The following is a 20,365-nucleotide window of genomic DNA, read 5'->3' as shown; positions in this document are numbered from 1 at the left end:
AATCTGACTCGTTACTTACTTGTTGTTTACTTTTACTTGTCACGAGTAAAACAATAGGACAAAAGTAGGACAATAATCACTGGAACTTTGTGCTCCTCTTGTACAGATTATTAATATATTGTTTTTCCCCTATCCTTACTGATGACTTGATATGTTTCCAAAAACACTTGATCTGTGACCACCATAACATGTTGAAAAAAATAATTCTCAAACACTACCTAATGATACACTGTCCAAGATGTATTTTTAAAAAAATGGCCGTCATATTCATATGTGATGTATGCAATTCGAAGCAAGACGCAATTTTTTTTAAAAAGTCTGTAAAAATTTTCAAAAACCATACAAAATCTCTAGTAGGGCAACATCAGTGTCAACTGGCTTATACTATGAAAATTATTGTTTTAATAGGTTTTAGATTAGTCCTCTTAAAATTAAAACAATTAATAGGTGGAAAATTACTATGTCAAACATGAAATTTAGATTCGTGTGCTGATGTTTCAACTACAAATTGGGTCAGAAATGATGGCACTAAGTACCAGATTGATCTATTTATATGCACTGGAACATCCAACAACTTACCTGTGTTCAAGGGGATCTGCAATATCATAACACATGAACAGCATGCTTTCACAATAGGTTGTGCTGTTGACACACTGTACTTTGATGAACATTTTCATGCATAGTGTATAGAGGAGAAAAACAAGCAATGAGAGTAAGAGCATACATTGTTTCATATTACTATATATTTTAACATGTTTGTGGTGCAGATGTTTTAAAATAAATGTGGTTGAACCAAACAAGACCTCTTTATTTTAGCAAGCGTCATTTTTTAGTTAATTTAGAAAAGCTATTTTTACACCTTACAGTGTTAATATGGAGGTTATACTTATATCGTAAACAAACAATTTCTCAACACTAAATACAAGTATTGAGAAAAACTAACACTGGGTAGTGTTAAGAAGTGTTACATTTTAACTCCAAAAAGAGTTAATAATTACACTTGGTTAGTGTTAAGGTACCAGCTCTCCAAAACGATTAACTCTTTGTGGTGTGGATCCATATAGACACTTCAAAAGTGTTGAAATCAAAGTTAATATGCTGACTTTGCTGTGTAATGGAGTAACTTTACATTGTGGTATTGCTACTTTCATTAAAGGATCTGAATACTTCTTCCACCGCTGCTTCTTTCCTAATTAAAAAGGTCTCATGTGCAAGGCTAACTGACTCTCTATAAATGTCATTAAATCTTAATTACTTTGAGGCCAAAGAGTTTGCGGGAGTGTCATAGATCAAAATTAAATCTCTGACTCTCCTCAGTAAAGATGGGAATGTATTTGTAGCAAGTAGCTGCTTCAAATTAAATTAGTTCCAGGAGAGTTATAGTACAAAGAAAACAGGGTGAGTGTTACTAGAGACACAACAGCTTTATGGCATTTGGGACCTGAGCTCCCTTTTCCCTCGTTTGATAAGACAATGCAGTTGAAGTGTTTTGGCTACCTCAGTCACAGCTTCAACAGGTTCTGTCCCTTTCTGCAAACTATGAAGCTGGCAAATAAAAGCCAAAGCCAGCTTGGAGGACATTATGTTATCATAATAAAATTTTTCTGCCAACATCTGGTCAAACACAGGAAGGCAGCCTAATCATAAAAATCTGTAATTGTTCTGATTGTTCCGCTGTGGTCATGCTCTGGTCGCAGGCCAACAAACAACATCACTAAAACATAGCTGATAGGAATAGCAATGCTTAAAAAATGATGTATAATGAATAAAGGCAGCAATATCAGCTAATATCTCTAAAGTAAGGCATAAAGTGGACACATCCAGTGGTTACAGGTTGGAACAGTATTGCAGTTATTGTTAGGTTACTGTAAATTTGACTGCAGAAACTGACACTACAGTTATTTGGGGAGTCCGATTATGTGTATGTCACCGCTACATTCATAAGACACAACGTGACAAAGTGAGGATGACACGAGGGTGACAGGCTGAGTCATGTGTTAATACGCTGCTATTTTTCCTTTCCAATCTTCAGCACCTAACGTCAGCTGACCTGAGAATCTGCTGTCAAGACTTTCTCTCTTAAATAGAACATTTATGAGCTGTTTCACACTACATAATTGACATGCAAAGAATCCTTTTTTTAAACACAGCAGATCTCGCTGTCTCTCATGTGTTTCACAATAAAACTGAGGTCTTCTTATATTCATGTACAGCCGGCTCTGCATGCATCCAAAGTACCTGTAAACACAGTTTTATAATTCTTGATGACTTATACCTCCGTTCACTTTGTAGTTTACTGCAGGAAATTAAACCCTGATTACCAGATTATGGCTACTTGTACCAAAGGACCGGATGAACTCAAGGAGAGTGAAACTGTGAACTTTAGACCTCCTGGTTTTGAACGAGGAAAGCTTCAAGTGAGATCTGTAAAGATGATTATGAATAGATATATTGGAGAAAAGACCTTGATCATAATTTTCTTAAAACAACTAAAACATCTTGACATCCAGCAAATCACTTCAGCAGCATGTTCCTCTCAAAATGTTACCTTTCTATAATATTTGCCTTTTATTTATGCCCCTTTCCTTATGCTTTATTATTGTTTTAATCTCTACAGTTGGGACAACTTCTATGCTTATTTATTTATTTTTTTTACAGACCTGTAATTTCCTAATAATTTCTAATAATAATTTTCTTTCCTGGAAAGACCTATGTAATTTAGTACTTATTAGATGAAAAATAAAGATACACTTTGGATCATGTGCCAGGGAAACCAAGAGAGTGTAAACTTCTCAGCAGGTCAAGCTGAACATGCAAAAATATTATATTTGTTTACACATGAATCAACATATAATACATATAATAAGTTTTCTATCATAAATGAATAAATATTTAGTTGGGTTTAAATGGGGCTTTTCTTACAGTACATATTTTCTTCATAAGTAATACCAAATAAGTTCTTTCCAGGAAACCCATTACATGATTTGACTGCATTGATATTTTTTGATCATGAAAAACTCTTGTTATTATTATGTCATAGAATCAACAAAGGATTACTTGTAATATTTTAAATTTCTTTACCATTTTAAAGTTAAATACAAGTGAAACTTTTTGTTTCTCCACTAGCATGAACTTAGTAAGACTGAGTACAGCACAAGATGTCGAACATGATGTCATCTCTTTTTTACGCAACTGCTATCAGGTGTGACCACTTTCCCAGAAACTGACCAACAAACTGTTGCAGCATAGTGACTGATTAAGTTGAACAACTGTGAGTGAGAGTGTGTTATGTATGAGAGAGAGAATCTGTGAAAAAGGGCAAAGAATTGAGAAGAGAGAGACAGTTGAATATATGAATACATAAAAGATCTGTGTGTTAAATCTGGCACTTATGAATAACACTCTATTTCGTGGATGAGGATCTTTGGAAAGTCACTTTAAATAGTAAATTGACAGATCCTTCTGAGAATTAAAACCAAAACCACTACAGTGGTCAGGAGCCATGTTTAGCCATGCTGCAGGTTTGGCTTCAGGAATGGAGACACTGCTTAGTTGGTCCAGCACTTTGTTCCAGAGAGAAATATCCACTAATGGATTGCTATGACATTCTTTACAGATATTCATGTTCCTCAGAGAATGAACCCTAATGACTTGATGATCTGACTTAACCTCCTGCACCACCATGAGGTCCTTATTTGTGGTTTTCAATGAAATGTGACAAACTTCATGGATGGATTCCCATACAATCTGGAACAGATATTCATCTTCCCCTTAAAGATAAATTGTAAAAACTTTGGTGGTCATCTGACTTTTCCTCCAGCGCCATCATCAGGTCAAAATTTGTCCAAACTTTTTTGACCAAACACCTGCAAAACTAATGACATTCACATCAGTCTCAGCTGTACTTTGTGTTTAATGCTAATAGCTTGTGTGCAAATACCTGACTATTATGGCGATGAAAATTCAGATGGAGGGCAGGAAGTGATAAATCCATGTGTGTGTACTGGATACAGAGCAAAGTAACAACATAAAATGGCTGGATGAGCCTGCAGGCAGAAGGTATCTTCAGATCACTGAAACTCATGTTGGATGTGAGCTGCACAAAATGAAAAATAATAATAATAATTTTCCCACAACTTGGGTGATATACCAGGTGTGGAAAGGATTGTTGTTAGTTCAAATAAACACAAGACATTTGTGCTCTAGAGATGCTTTACTGTTTATGTTTGATGTTAGTCTACTCTGCCCATCCAGACTGAAAATGGAGACTTTTGATCCACATGTGCCGCTATTTTTCAGTGAGATTTTTCTTTATTTTAATCTTTTATTTCTCCCCTTTATGCCATACAATTTAAAGTTTAAGGTGGCCTTTGTTTTTTCCCAATATGGTCAACTGGAACAGCCGTAAACAATCATGAGCATTTGTGCAGTGTTGGCTGTCTCTTCCTTCAGGGTGCCTGCCCTCCATCTGGACAATGCACCAATGTATGATGTCATATGCAAGAAGCTATTAGCAGAGAGTGAAAAGGTACTAGCTGAGAGTGTTAGCATGCTGTACTCATGGAAAAAATGTTGTCTGCTATCTAGCTAAGGATTGTCAAAAAATGAATTGCATAGCAGAGAAAAAAAATAAAGTGACATTTTTAAAATCATTAAAGAGTCAGCAGATGCTTCACCTTCCCAACCAAGAAGCTGAAGGCATCAATAGACCACTACAAACCTGCAGTAGAGGTGAAATAAAGGAAAATATATTCATATTTGCAGGTATTATATCATATTCACATTCATACACATTCCACAATGCAAAAAGAATAATCATCTGTGGTTATCGGTCGAGGGATTTCAGTAAATCTCAATAAAGACTTTTATTTTTTTTTGTACCAAAATAGGCAGTTAGAGCAGGGATAAATATTATAATATGTTAGATATACTGTAGATCCATCTCTGTAATAGATTCTTTGCATCGGTGCTTTACTCTAACAGACAGTGGCATGGTCCCCTGGCTAAAACACACAGCCAGAGTCACACAGAGAGGCCGGTTCTGTCAACTGACAACAACACTGGTTTACAGGATTCATAGAGGATTATAGATGGAAAGAAATAATTTAGCTGGACATTCTGTGAGGAAATATTAAAGCTTTCAAAACACGTATGGTCAAAACTATTTATTATTTGGATCTAAGAGCTACTCTGTTGACAGAACGGTCTTTCTGTGTGTCTCTGGTCTCCAGTCAGCTTGGAGGATTCGCCTCGGGGGTTGAGGATGGAGATGGGAAGTGGGTGGCTGACAAGGTCCATACAGGGGCTGTGTTACCAAAAGCATCTCGATATTTCAAATGTCACACTCGACACCAGAGGTCATGTTTCAGGTAAGCCCCATTTGTGACTTCACTCTCTTCTAGCTCTGTTCTTGGTCTCCACCAACACCTGAACAAAACATCTGGCTCTTTAGCTGCTAAATGCTCCACTATATTTACCAGTTAGTCGCTCACTATGTCTGAGCAGGCTGAGCAGGCAGCGTACAGTGGGATTTTATAAATTTTAAACTGAAAACAGCTGCCTGCTGCATCCAAAACCAACACTGTTAGTGCTGAGAGTAAACCAGCTAAGCAATGAACTGAAAACTTGGTATGAAGCTCTGTAAAGCCGAGGTTAGCTGTAGATTTGGCTGATAATTCTCTGTTCACATTGTCACATTGTTTTCACATTGTCATTTCATACATTGTTATAAAAATATTGAATATAGTTGCTTTAAGGGGAAAGCCAAATTGTTATTTTTTACCTGCTATCCAGCTGACAGTTGAGATTTCAATGGTATTTTTGTGATGCAACATATTTTAACTATCTGCCCATAAAGTTAAAATGTTTGCCCACAGCTAAACCAACATTTAAAGGTGCAGTGTGTAGGATTTAGGGGGATATAGTGGCAGAAAAAGAATATGAGTATGTTTTCTTTAGTGTATAATCACCTGAAAATACCTTTTAATTAGCTTGAACTAACTAATGAGCCATAAGGAGCAGGTACTTGTCCATGGAATCCACTCATGTTGCACCATCATGTTTCTACAGTAGCCCAGAATGGACAAACCAACACGAGCTCTAGATAGGTTCACATTGTTTGCGTCGGCCACCTTGTTCTCCTGCATGCGTGGGACACTGGTTACAGTTGGTTGCAATCTGCAACCTCAGCCTTTAGATGCCCGTAAATCCTACACACTCGATCTTTAAATGTTTTTTTTCCCCACAGACAATCAGCGCCATAGCACAGTGTGGCAAAATGTGAATAATGCTGCCCTTGTGCTCATGCATGGTTCAAACTAAACAGGGGCCCACTTGAAAAAACACATAGTAATATTCAGGCTACTAAAACAGTTAAGCACATGTAAATACAATATGATGGGATTTGATTTCTCTCTTTTATGTTCTGTTCAAGTAAAGCTTAAAATATTCTGTGACTTGTGTTCACCTCAGTCAACAGACGTGCAAATCAAGGGTCATGTGAATGACAGAGCAAGCACTGTAAAGTTGCTGTGTCGCCTATAAAGCCAGAAATGGTGCTTCCAAAATAAAGAAATAAAGAATAGTAAACTGGATCTCTCTGGGCAGACCGTAGACACCTGCATGATCATTTACAACACACCCACTGCTGGATAACAGGTAAAAATATAACGCTTTGATTGTCCACCATGTGCCTGTATCTATGGAGTGGCATCCGGAGCACTAAGGTCACAAATGGAGCAGATTCAGGTGTTATTCATGCACACTGGGACTAAAGGCTCAAACTTGTAAATCCAGCATGACAAAAAAAAACTGTAACAAAAAGAGCTAATGTTGTTGATTAGTTAGTCTTTACAATAGCATTTACCAGAGGAGTTCACCTGATGTCTTTACCTATGCAACAGTAGCATGACATACCGCATATGACCATAAAGAGTTCCCGGACCTCTCTGAAACCAGCATAATAATCACTGACAGCTTAAAGAAAAGTAAGTATATCACACATCCAAATACCCGAAACACTGGGATCCATTCTGTCACTCTAAGATGCTTTTAAGAAACCAGCCCTCATTAGTGCATCTACAGTAAGAAGGAAAGCTATAACGATGATGCTGATGATTATGATCGCGATGATAGTGTTGATGAAGAAGATGATACACTGTTTGATGCCGGAGTGCTCGACTAATGTCACAGTGTGAATGTGGAGAACGAGAGGAGGAGAGAGATGAAGGCATGAGACAGAGAGGACGAAGAGGAAGAAGAGGGGGAGAGGAGGCAGAGAAGCCCATGTTGGACAAAGACTTGCGTAATAGATTTTTTTTTTTTTAACAGAGGATCTGAGCCCGTATTTATCAAACAGCTTAAAATAAAATATTAGACTTAAAAACCTTCACTTTTTTCAGTTATGAAAACTATTATCAAATTTCCTTTGACATATGATACTCCCCAACTGGGGAATTTACATGTATTATCTGCATTGGATTTAAACATGTAATAGAATTCTACGCCATGTTTTCGTCTTTGTTTCTGTGTTTATTAGGATGCAAACAACAAAGATAAACCTGTCACTGATTTTGTTTGCAGTTACCTTCCATGCATCTTCATTATCTGTACTTGTCAACGTGGCACTAAATTACACTTGTTATCTCTGGTGTACCAACAGCAAGATGTCTTTCCTGCTGCTGTTTGGTTTTCCTTTTGTTTACATTTTAGCCAGTTATTTAATCCATATTTGTATATTCATACATTCTAAATGTATTGATTTAGGGATGGGATTTGATACGATTCTATTAATAGCAACACCATTATCAATTCTGCTGATTTTTTATTGATTACAACAGACGTGTTTCTTGGTTGGGAACCAGTGGCACTTGTGTGTAGAGTCTCAAATACATTGCATTTCTAGAATTTAATCCCATGTTATGTAGACAGATGTTTCAGCATGCTGCAGGTGTTTCCACCCTTTATTTCCTTGAAATAATAATAATAATAATAATAATAATAATACAGAAATTACAGCAGCACTGTTGTCGTCTGTCTTCGTGAAATCAAGCCACATTTTGGACTGTTTCTCCCTCTCCGCCATGACTCCTCTTTGTTGCATGTTTCCAGCAACGCAGAAACAAGTTTGATGAAAAACATGTCAGCACTGAATTAATAAGCTCAAAGGCTTACGATTCTGATAGATCAGACAAGTTGGAACTGGTCCTTAATTTGAACCAGTTCTTCATTCCCATCCCTTAATTGATTGCTGTTCATTTCACCTGGATATATTGAGGATTTCACACAAATAAAAATAACTTTTTAATAATTAAAATGACAAGTCTCTGCAGAATAACATACCAATGACTGAAATGCAAGTATTTTTAAAAACAATGAATAGGGAAGCTGTTCAGCAAATCCTTATCTCTGATTGGCTGTTAAGACTTTGAGCATATGTCTATTTAATCATATGATCACTTGATAGCTGCTCTTTTCTTTGCTGTAAATAAGAGTGAGACGCTTGATAATGATGTCTTAAACTTTACCTTTTGCAAAGAACCTAACATTATTTTCAGAAATTTGAGAATTACAGGCTCAGGGCTCCAAATGGACTCAAAAAACTTTATGAGGCTTTGTACTTTATTTATTTTAAAGCTATCTAATTTAGATTTCTACTTGAGTTCTGATTGAGAATTTCTGCTTGTTACAATAATATCAACAAGAGTCTCAATCATAGAATTCCCGTCTTACATATGACTATTTTGGTGCTACGTCTCATTAAACTATTATTTTGGCCCTTGATACCAAAATGCTGGGGCACGTTAAGTTTTCACCTCATACCTATAGTCTGTAGTCTAAATGGGAAAGGAGGAGGAAAGGATGAGATATGAGAGAAAGATAGAAAAAGACTAAACGGGAGCAATGCCGTGAGGAAAGACAGACAGACAGACAGACTGGGAGGGAGATCAAGATTTTGTCCCAAAAACATGCTCTTAAAGCTACAGCGTGCAAAAGTCTGCCTCTTGGTGACAATATTATCATTACAAACCCATACATGAATGCATTACCCTTCGTTAATATGAAAACAACAACGACAACAACAATAAGAAGAACAATAATGAAATCAAATCAGATAATGGTACGTGTCGCCTTGATTTGAACCACCTCCTTAAACATTAAGGAACTGAGCTGTAGGAAGATCCACCAATAGGCTGCTGGACAGACATTAGCCCCTCCCACTTCAGGAAGTCGCAGTCCCAGATAGTCCCAGCCTCGTCCGACTTTATGTGCTTGTGTAAATGTGTGTGTGTGCGTGTGTGACTGTGTGTGTGTGTGTGTGTGTGTGGTAATGTGTGTACAAGAGAAAGAGGAAGCAGGCTGATAATAGAAAATTAGAGATGTAGGAAGTGTTGAAGGAGTGATGTGTGTGATCATATAGTATGTTTATTCAGAGTCGCTCCTTGGTGGGCACCCAGATGTAAGGACCAGACTGCTCCTCAATGATCTGCTTCACCTGCGAGTACACTTCCTCTAGAGATGAGCCTTGGACGATAGCTGCAGACAGAGAGGGAGCAAAAAATTAATATCCTAACACAACATTTACTAAAAAGTATCACCACTGCCCCACCGTGTGTGCAATTAAAATCTCCATTAAAGAAGAAGTAACCTTTAAAGGTCAACTCCTGTATATTAGAGTGTGTGTTTGTTCTTTACACACAGGCTTCCTATATGGGAAAAAAGTGATGATCCAAAACAAATGGACCCCAGTGATTTAAACCAATAGAAACACTGAATAAAACAGTTTCATGTTACAGATCAGTGTTTTTCTGACACTGTTTGACTTGTTGTGGAGGAGCTGCGAACTACGGTGGCCAAAACAAAAACGCGAATGGCTCTATCTAGAGCCAGTGTTTGGTCTGTCAGTTCTAGGCTACTGCATAAACACGGTTGTGCAACATGGTGATCTCTGTGGAAGTTGACTTGCTCCCTATGTAGATATAAACAGCTCATTCTAGGGTAACAAAAACAAGGATTCTTATTTTCAGCTGATTATAAACTGAAGAAAACACTTATTATATTATATTCCACTTCTGCCAATATATCCCCCTAAATCCTACACACTGGACCTTTAAAGATGATGCTATGTATCAACGTTTTCACTTTTAATCAGTGACATTGGATTATTGATCATTGCATAAATATATTGATTCAGATCGATATTGTTACACCCCTTATGATTAATATGTTTTATTTTTCTGTTCAAAGTTTGGAAGAAGCTCCCTGCTGCAACTGTTTCTTAAGAAACAACAGTAGCTCCACCCGCCCACGACTTCAATGCAGCATCTCTGCTGGTTGTCTCACTGTGACAACAAGGCTCCAGGAAGTCACTGTGCCTAGCCGTTGTTTGCCAAGAGTCACAGCACATAACTCCACATAAAACTGCAAATTGTTTAAATTTTTGCTTTTCTATGGATTAAACACACAAGATAGCCTAATGGTTAAGGCGTATATTACATAACTGTAACATCACAGTTTGATTACAGCTGGGGGACCTTTGTTGCCAAACTCTGTCTCTCCTGTTTCACATCTCTCTCAACACCTCGACTGTCAGATAAAGGCTAAAAATACCCTCCAAACATATGTGTTTGTGTGCTGGTAACTAACCGGTAAAGAACTCTGTGAACTCCTGCTCCAGTTTGACAGCTCTGTCGAAGGTCTTCCTCGCCTGCTCCTCAGTGAAACGCTTGTTCATCTCTCTGGAGAGACCAACAAAAGTTTCAAATATCAAGATACTTTACAAAAATTTAAAACATCTTTTACATGAAATGAAACCCTCAGCAGCCTCTTTGACCTCACTGTTAAATTCAGTGGTGATCAAATGACATGATGATAAGAAGCTTATATTACACTGTAACTGCACCAACACACTGTGGTGAATAAATGAGTTTATTCTCATTTATTCACCACAGTGTATGAACTAGTGATCTTAATGTATATTATTCATCTTCAAAACAGATTTGCATTATACTCATAGAACATTGTTAATGCTACTGCCAATAATGCTTACAGGATGATGCTTAAAGTGCATGATAATATATCATTTAAAGGATATTTCAATATCACATACAGAATTTTGAGCTTGAAACAGCAGTTTCATGTTACAAAAACAATCTCACCACAAGGTCCATTTAGTAGCTTGTTATGGAGCTTTCAACCATAAGACATTGTCCCGATCAGCAGATAGGAGCCTGTTCAGTTGTAATGAAACTAGAGGTGTTCATTCCCTGAGCCCTTTTAGGATCTGTCATCCATGTTGTGCTGCAAAGTTAAGCTCAAGAGCCAAGCGACTGACGAGGACCATGTGATATGGCCAAAAGCTTCAAAACAGGCTAGTAAATGAACTATGTGGTCAGACTGTTTTTGACAAGAAAGAACATTAATGCTCAACATTTAGGCCAACATGACGGAGTGCTCTTAAAAGTGCTCAGAGGACCGGAGTATTTGAACATCTCCAGTTCCATGTTAACTGAATTAGGCTCATAGGAAGATGCAATATGGTCAAAAGCTTAAAAATAAGCAACACAGCCAACATTTTGGTGAGGTAATATTTACATTACTTACAGGATGTTATCAACGTTGCGTGGTCTAATGAAGATAGCGATGGGATGGAGGCCTGCCAACTGGAGACGCTTTATCGCATTCCCTGATACATCCAGTATACAGTGTTTACCCTGCAAGAGAGACATAAGAGTTGTTTCTGTGTCCTGTGTCCTTTGTACCTTATCTCCTCTCTTCTATCGCTCTTTTTTTTTTTAACTCACCTTGTCAGCGACTTCTTTGACAGACTGTATGCTGGTTCCATACAGGTGGTTGTTGTACTGTCCAGCCTCTATGAACTTATGTTCCTGAATCTCTCGCTCCATGAGTTCTCTGGAGGACATGAAGTGGTAATCTCTGCCGTCTACCTCGTAGTCTCGCCGCGGCCGCGTTGTGTCTGAGGGTCATAGATTTTACACAGATTAAGGTATTATTTAATAATAAATAATTGCACATGATCAGGTCCCTTTTGTTAGTTTGTTTTATAACATTTTGCATTTGCTGTTATGTATGTGTCAAGCTGTATGGATTTGCAAAAGATCCATTTATTGATAAGGGTCAAAAATTAGGTTAGGCTTTAAATGTTGAGGTATTTGAACCAAACATACAACTTTATAGCCACATCAGGTACATGTTTTATTACATATTTACACCTTAGATTTTTTTTGCAGATTGGATGAAAGAACATTTGAGGTCAAACCAGTTTTGAGGATTCAAACTATTTGATATTTAACCAGCCCATTTTCATTCACCCCTTGCATCCTAGTTGTTCTGTTGGTTTCCTGCTTTGCGTTTTTAAGTTCAAGCATCTATTATCTGTATGTTTACCTGTACCTACCTGTGTGCCTGTTACTTGCTTGTCTAACTTATATGCTTGTAAGTTAATTCACCAATAAAATCAACCAAGTCATTCAGCTGCCTCCTCTGTCTGTGTTTGGGTCCTATACTTGTTGCCCTGCATAACCAACTGTAACATTTACTTTTAGTTAACTTTCTCTAGTGAATACATAAAATTGTAGCGAAAAGTATATTACAAAAAAATGTACACTTTATTTTATGGCAGCTTTCATTACAGGATCATTAACATGATTTTACAATTTTCATAATGTGTTTTTGCCTTGTGTACAAAGTTCCATTATCTAATTATTATTTAAGAGGACCCTGGTGAGATTTCTCACAAAATTAAAACACTCACGTGGGACACAGGAGCCAAACTTGTCAGGGAACTCTGAGATGAGGTCATCATTGACCCGATCTTTCATTGGTCCAAGCACAATGACTGGCCGCGTGTAATTAACTGGGATATGACAAACAGAACCAGGTTGATACAAACACACAAGACACACTAAGTAATTTCAATTATGCATTGCCTAAACTTGAAAATAATACAAATTACAAAACTTATATTAAACTAATAATTTGTGTTTATGCCGATGAATACCTCCAATAACCAAATTTCACAAGACAAAATGACATAAAAAAGAAAATGAATGAACCTTGAGGAAACTAGAATTAAAAGATGACATGACGTTAAGCACTGACCTTCCTGCTGCATGACAGGTTGGTAGGTGAGGAGGGTCTCCTCTTGGCCAGCTGATGACACAAAGAGAAATGATGGACACGTTTAGAGACACAGCGGGTGGGATTACTGACAACAAAACACAACCAACCCTTTTCTACTTTTGGGCTTAACTTCTTCAACAGCTCTGGAAAAGCAGGCTGGAGAAGCAGAGAAAGGTAACTTGTACACTCACTCACACACACACACACACACACACACACACACACACACACACACACACTCACATGCACATACGAACACGAGAATCACAACACACAAAAACACAAGCACACACAGAGAAACACACTCACACAAATCAAAATAAAACTGAACAAGAACGAGCAAAGAAAGAAGAGAGAGAGAGAGAGAGTGAAAGAGAGAGAGAGACAGAGAGAGAGAGAGAGAGAGAGAGAGAGAGAGAGAGAGAGAGAGAGAGTAAAAAGACTTTTGGAGAGAGAACGAAAGAAAGAAGGAAGGACAGAGAGAAAGAGACAGAGGAGGGTCTAGACTTACAGGAACTACTCTCACTATCGCTGGTGCCAGAGGTTACCAGCTCTGGAAGGACAAGACAGGTCAGAGTCAGCAACACACACACATACAAACACACAGATACAGACACACACGCACACACACAAACTTGCAAAGTTTCAATGTCAAACAACCAACGACACACCTTCACTTATAACAGAAACCATCCGCCACATGATATCATTCTATCCATCCATTTTCTATATTTGCTTATCCTGTTGGGGTGAGCAGCAGGCCGGAGCCTATACCAGCATTATACAATCTCTAGCAAATTCTACAGGGCATAGCCAAAAGTATGTAGACACCTGAAAATAACAGCTTCCAAAAGACAACACAGTTAAATGTAGCTACCTTTAAATTTTCAGCTTACTCACATTAATAACGGTAAAGCAGAGTCAAGAGAATTCCTCTGAAATACAGCCCATTTGGGCTTGAAATATTATTTTCCTAAAATAAATAAAGGAGAAATTTTGAAGGGGTACTTCACTGATTTCCTATTAAACTGAGTTTGGGGACTTGTGAGAGAAAACAGTATGGTCAAAATCAAAGCAGCACCGGTACCATCATGTATCTAAATACGATCTCTCATTAGACCTCTTGCCTCCTACATTCCCACAAGCTTCAACTGCGTAAGGCAAGACATGGCAGCTGCCTTACCCTGGTATCACGTTTAAAAATAAATAAATAAATAACATAAAATAAGAAACTAATTTCATTGTAAAGTGGGTAAATTAAGACACATAGCCTATTACAAGTTTTGAGTGTTTGAATGTGTGTGTGTGGTTGTGATCACATTATGCATTAGTTACGGTCATTGTGTGCATGTATTAGTACAATCACACTATTGCTGACTATTTGTCTATAGATCTCTGATAGGTTGATAATAGTGAATATAAGTGTCAGTGAATAATGTTGTTGATTCCACGTAATTTATGAAGTTGTGTGATGGAAAAAATCTTCCCAGCTGCCTTAGATAAGTACCCAACAGCCTATACTAATGATGTCTGCGAGTTTTTTTTCCTCTTCTTTAACCAATTAATTCAAATGTAGTCGGGTCCCATACTTTAAAATTGTAATTAATTTGTTTATTTTGTGCCAAATTAGCCTTAGGTTCTGCTATGGTTTAAACACCCCTTAGTTGCCTACAAAAAAATAAGCACCCAATTCAATGCATTTCTAATGATAATAACATCTCCGTTCTCTGTCCGTGGTGCTGGAATATGTGCAAGAAAAGATACGAACAAAGGTGTTTTCACTACTCTCTCTAACTCTCACATTACATGCAAACATTTTGCATTGTGGATATCAGAGAGAGCTATTTGGGTGTTTAAAACATTCTTCAGTAGCACCATAATTCCATGAGGTAATGCGACATTGCCATACCTTGACTTTTGTTGAACCAACGCCCATGTAAATGCCTACTTATATAAACTCCACACCTCCAGTTGCTAATACAGGACTTTTACATAACAGAGTATTTTTAAACTATGGTATTATAACTTTACTTGCCTTATGGATTCAAATAATGTTACTGTCCATTTCAAAACCCCTGTTTTCTCACTCTGGAAGTGAAAGGTACAGTAGCGTCTAAGCTGGTTACATATACTGACCAGCAGGTGTCACTGATGGAGAGAATACCTACCTTTATCATCCTGATCCTGCAGAGAGAAAGAGAAAGACAGACCATTATTCATACTGAAGATGATCATAACAGTATCTTGGCTTACCAGCAGGAGCCCCAACCTTTTGTCCCCATAAGGAATGCAAGTGTAAACAGATTTATGTCCCCACAACATGAGTAATACATGTACACACACACACACACACACACACACACACACACAGTTTGAGTACGCAAGACTAATTTTTTTTTAAATACATTTTTTAGCCTTTATTTCATAGGACAGACACGTGTGAAAGGGGAGTGACATGCAGCAAAGGGCCACAGGCTGGAGTCGAACCCGGGCTGCTGCGGCAACAGCCTTGTACATGGGACACCTGCTCTACCACTAAGCCACCGACGCCACACGCAAGACTAATTTGCAGTCTTTTTCAAAGCATGAAGCCAGGGGATACAGTATGTGTGTGTGTTTGTGTGAACATTTTTAATTATCAGCTCTTCACTGTGCAGACTTGCTGATTGCCGACTTGCTGATTCACACAGTGTGAGGGAAAACAGAGAGCGAGCTGACAACACAGTGATATCAATAGCTTGTGTTAGACTCGTGTGTCAGCCCTCATCATCACGCTGTGTGAAGTGTGATTAAAGTCTCGTCGTGGTCTCGCCTGTGAACTCAGACTGCAAACTTTCTAAATCACAAATATCAAACTACGAAGCTAGTTTGTGTACTTTTAATTAGCCTCTAATTGATAACCTGTCTACGCTTTTCCTATTAACAGGTGTTCTGGCTGTCACTGACAAAACATATTAGGTCGACTCTTTCTTTGACTCATCAATTTTTAGTCAATTTTTTCAATATTTAGTCTCAATGACTTACACAAAGCACTCACCTACATATGAAATGTGATGTACAGTAATGTTGCCTTACCCAACTATTGAAATGTAAGTTTCTTTTAAACCTGTTAAATTAATTTTCCATTTCTTTAGTTGTTTCGTCACTTAGATAATAAATGGTAAACAGGTTTAACATTTCTGCGTGGAAGTATTGTTTCTAATCTGATTTTATTAACAGCACAAATATATACAATTGAGTGGACAGGTGGAAAAACACTTTGCTCCTCGAATAACACAAAGTCAAAACTTGTTCAGCACCTGGTCCAACAGCAACTCAACACATTGTCATTTGAGTTTACATTTGAGGACTGGAGCTCATTGGAAAGCTGTTTTTAAGAGTTTCACACTGTGTTCATGCTTTATATTGTTATGTCGCTGTTTTAGAGAATGTCTGACACACAGGGGAATAGGAGCATCTCTTATAAATAGTTTAATCTCGGCAACAACCTTTAATAATGAACCTAATGGTGGTTAGTGCATCAACACCAAGATTACATTTTTAAGTACCAAACATATATGCTTTATATAAAAACTGTTGCTACTCACCGATCTGTCCTGAGACCTTGTCACTCTGACCGTCTTTAACCTCGACCTCTCCTTCTTCTCTGCCCTGTGAGATTGAAGGACAGGGGAAAAACATTAAGTGAAATGCTGAGAGAGGACAGACGCAAACGAAATGATCTGAATTTACTTTCTGTACCCTCGGTTTGAATCGCTCGCTTTTCAGACTAAGTTTAAAAATATGTTCTTTTGCACAGGAGATGGTGTTTAGTAGGGAAACAGGGAAAGATTTCTTGTGAAGGATATTTCAGAAACAAATCAGACATCAATTATGAGACTTTCTTCCAGCATGTCAGACAGTATTTATTACTTCATTGCATTTAGTGAGATACAGCCTAAGAAATAGTAATTGTTCAGGGTGAAATAATGAAGCTTTAACCAAAAGAATGTGAACTCTATTTGATCTCCTCTCATGTCTGGGAGATCAAACCTGTTATCACAGTATCATCATCTTCAAACTACCCTGAAACTGTAGAATCACTTTAATATCACACTCAGATCTTTTCACATTTAGAACTTACACAATGAATGCATTCATTTTTTAAAAAGTTAGTTTGGTAGATTACTATATTTCATGTATTTTTGGATGTATCTTGTTTGTGCAGCACTATGAGATTATGGGATTTTTGAATAGTAGTGAGCAGATTGAATTGTGTTGACTTTAACATCCAGGTATTATGTAACTTGATAGTAAAAAGAAGATAGCTTCATGTGCACTGATCTGAAAGTGATTACCTTATAACAAATACAAAAGGATAAGAGTAAGACAAAACCAAAATACTTCAGTTTCGGGGAAGAAAAGACACACTCTCCTCACAGAGGTTCTGCTTGCTGAGACACTTTTTTCTGCTTAGTTTAAATTTAGATTTGTCACTTCCTGTGCAGGACCATTTCCTGCTGGTGATCACATTCAACACTGGAATTTCAAATAAGGTGAACCTCCAGTGTCTCAGCTCAGGGACCTGTTTCTCTGTTGAAGCCTCATTTTTATAATTTAGGCTGAAGAGCCAGATGTGTTTTTATACAACATCTTGAATAATGCAGCTTTTACCCTCCTAATGTCTGTAAACAGCCAAAGAACCGTCATCGAAAACAGACCAGCAGCATCGAGGTCCTCAGCAGAAATTATAATAACAACTAAAGGAACAATGTTATACCGCAGGCTTTTCTTCGGTTTTAATCCTTGATGACAGCTCGGCTCTGAAAGGCCTTAACACCCAACAATAACTTCATGTGAGCATGTATACATTAGTACATTGGCACATGAGCTGTGTTTCTGTAGTCTCCTCCTCTCTCTCCTCTTTTTTTATTCCTTCAAATAACATGATTACAATGTGATTTTACAGCAAAACTCAGTGGGTATTACTTGAGAAGGACAGGAGAGGGGAGGGGAGGGGAGGTGAGGTGAGCGGAGGAGAGGAAAGAAGGAAGAGGTGGGAAGGAGAGTACGAGGAGCAGGTGAGTGAGAAAGAAAAGAAGGGAAAGGACAAGAAAAAGGGGGAGAAGGAAGATTAGTAGAAGAAGAAGAAGATGGGGGAGAAGGCAGTAGAGGAGGGCAGAGGGGGAGGAGAAGGAGAGGAAGAGGAGAAAAGGAGGAAAGGAATGAAGACCATGAGAGGATTAGGAGGAGGAGCAGATAGGGGAGAAGCCAACTGTGAGATGGAGAGGAGTGGGAGGAGAAAGGAGGAAGAGAGGAAGAGGGGATGAGGAGAGAAGAAAGAAGGGGAATGGGAGGATTAGAATAAGTAGAGGACAGGGGAGAAAGCAACTGTGAGACAAGAGAGGAGGCGGGGTGAGAAAGGAGGAGGAAAGAAAGAGTAGATGATGAGGAGAGGAGAAAAAGGGGGGTTAGAAGGAGGAGGGATGAGGAGAAGGCAACTGCAAAGCAAGGAGAGGAGGGGATAGGAAGAGGAGATGAAGAGAGGCAGAAGAGAGAGAGAGAGAGGAGGGATAAAAGGTGTGGGAGAGGAGGAGAGGAAGAGGAGATAAGGAGGAGAGGCAGAAGAGAGAAAGAGGAAGGAGTAAAGGTGGGGGAGAGGCAGAGAAGGAATAGAGAAGTGGTGGAGTGAGAGAGGAGGCAGAGAAACGGTGGAGAGGAGGAGGAGTAGGTGGACCAGAAAGAGTAGCAGAAGAAGAAGGCAGTGAGACTGAGGGAGAAAGGAGGAGGAGAAGATACACGGGAGGAGATTATGAGAGGAGAAAAGGGGGAGAAGGCGAGGAAGAAGGAGGACAGGAGGAGGAGGAGGAGGGCCAGACAGGACACGTGTTGAGATCAGACGACAGCCCTTATCAAAAAAGCTGCTTCTTATCCTAATTAACTTCACATATTAGACCTCATATCACACCAGCCTCTAATAATCAATAATTGATCAACACTCTCCTCCCACAGCTTTCACACCTATATTATAATATTCTGTATTTAATGCTCCCTCTACTAATATCCAAACCTCTGGTGGCTGCACTCAAAAATCCTCTTTAATACTTTTCTATAATAAGTAAAGTTAGATTAGTTTTTCTCTACAACTCAGTTATTCTATTACCCCTAATGCGCCTGCCTCTAACACCCAGCCTCTATTCTAACACCTGCAACTATTAATACCCCACCATCTAAACCTGTGTGACAATCTCTACATCCATCCATCCATCCATCCTATGTTTCATTTGCTCACTCCCACTCATCCTTACAGCCCTAATCCCTCTTTCACTGTCATCTTACACTCCCTCACTTCCCACACCACTCCATCCTCATCACCTCTCTCGCTCTGTCAGAGATGGTAACAAGACTTCTATATTGTCTCCCCTTCCCACCTCGGAAACCTATCAACATCTGTCTGCCACCTCCTCCGCTGGGAGACAAAGAGGAGGCGAGAGGAAGGAGTTTGGCCTACAGGTTTACATTCAGCAGATTCTACATAATGATGATGTTTGCAGTGTTATGAGCCAGCAGCAAAATGACACACCGACGTAAGCTGAAACCAATCTGAAACTCTCCGCTGCTGATAGCTGTGCTGGACTGGAAAAAGAGGAGCAGAGGGAGGGCAGGAGGCAAGGGGAGGAGGTGCAGGTGAAACAGACAGAGAAGAAGGAGGAGGAGATGAAGAGAAGAGGAGGAAGAGAACAAAGATGACAAAACGGGAGCAGAGGAGGGAGAGGATGGAAGGAGAGGAGGAGGAGCAGGTGAAACAGGAGAAAAAGGAGATAAAGGAAGAGGAGAGAAGGTGAGAGCACAGGGGAGACAAGGAGAGAAGAAGAAAGAGGAAGAGAAGATGGGAAGAAACACGAAGAGGGGGAGAAAACAGGAAAAAAGAAGAGGGTGGGTGTGAGGGATGGAGAGGAAGAGCAGGTGAGACAGCAGTGGAGAGTGGGAGGAGAAGGAAGAGGGGACACGGACGCAAGAATAGGAGGACATGAGGTGAGTAGAGGGAGAAGAGTACAAGGAGGGAGGAAGGGAGTAGAGGAGGGGGAGGAGGGAAGGAGAGGAGGAAGGGCTGGCGAAACAGAGAGAGGAGAAGGACGAGGGGACCAGGAGGAGAGGGCAGGAGGATATGAAAGGAAGAGGAAAAGAAGAGGAGAAAAGAAGGAGAAGATAAGGAGAGGAGAGGATGAGGGAAGGAAAGGAACAG

General features: G+C 38.9%; 1 protein-coding gene across 12 annotated transcripts in view; it reads right to left on the bottom strand.

Moving 5' to 3' along the window:
• Nucleotides 1-4,840: 4,840 nt before the first annotated feature.
• The window catches only part of LOC117253444 (discs large homolog 1-like protein), a 134,605-nt gene continuing 119,080 nt past the window's right edge, over nucleotides 4,841-20,365 (bottom strand). For 10 of the 12 annotated variants that reach the window (XM_078168978.1, XM_078168980.1, XM_078168981.1 and 7 more), the window contains 9 exons: nucleotides 16,728-16,791; nucleotides 15,309-15,324; nucleotides 13,652-13,693; nucleotides 13,120-13,170; nucleotides 12,773-12,874; nucleotides 11,802-11,974; nucleotides 11,602-11,711; nucleotides 10,645-10,736; nucleotides 4,841-9,534 (listed from right to left, as the gene is read on the bottom strand). In XM_078168978.1, coding sequence (XP_078025104.1) covers nucleotides 9,428-9,534; nucleotides 10,645-10,736; nucleotides 11,602-11,711; nucleotides 11,802-11,974; nucleotides 12,773-12,874; nucleotides 13,120-13,170; nucleotides 13,652-13,693; nucleotides 15,309-15,324; nucleotides 16,728-16,791 — 757 coding nt within the window. In that variant the 3' untranslated portion in view covers nucleotides 4,841-9,427. The remainder of the gene's footprint in view (nucleotides 9,535-10,644; nucleotides 10,737-11,601; nucleotides 11,712-11,801; nucleotides 11,975-12,772; nucleotides 12,875-13,119; nucleotides 13,171-13,651; nucleotides 13,694-15,308; nucleotides 15,325-16,727; nucleotides 16,792-20,365) is intronic. The other 2 variants (XM_078168979.1, XM_078168985.1) reach the window with 1 other exon arrangement.

This window comes from Epinephelus lanceolatus, chromosome 6 (genome assembly GCF_041903045.1).
Source record: "Epinephelus lanceolatus isolate andai-2023 chromosome 6, ASM4190304v1, whole genome shotgun sequence".
Lineage (NCBI taxonomy): Eukaryota > Metazoa > Chordata > Actinopteri > Perciformes > Serranidae > Epinephelus > Epinephelus lanceolatus.
Note: the sequence above shows the minus strand (reverse complement) of the source record. Positions and strands in the feature narration are given on the sequence as shown.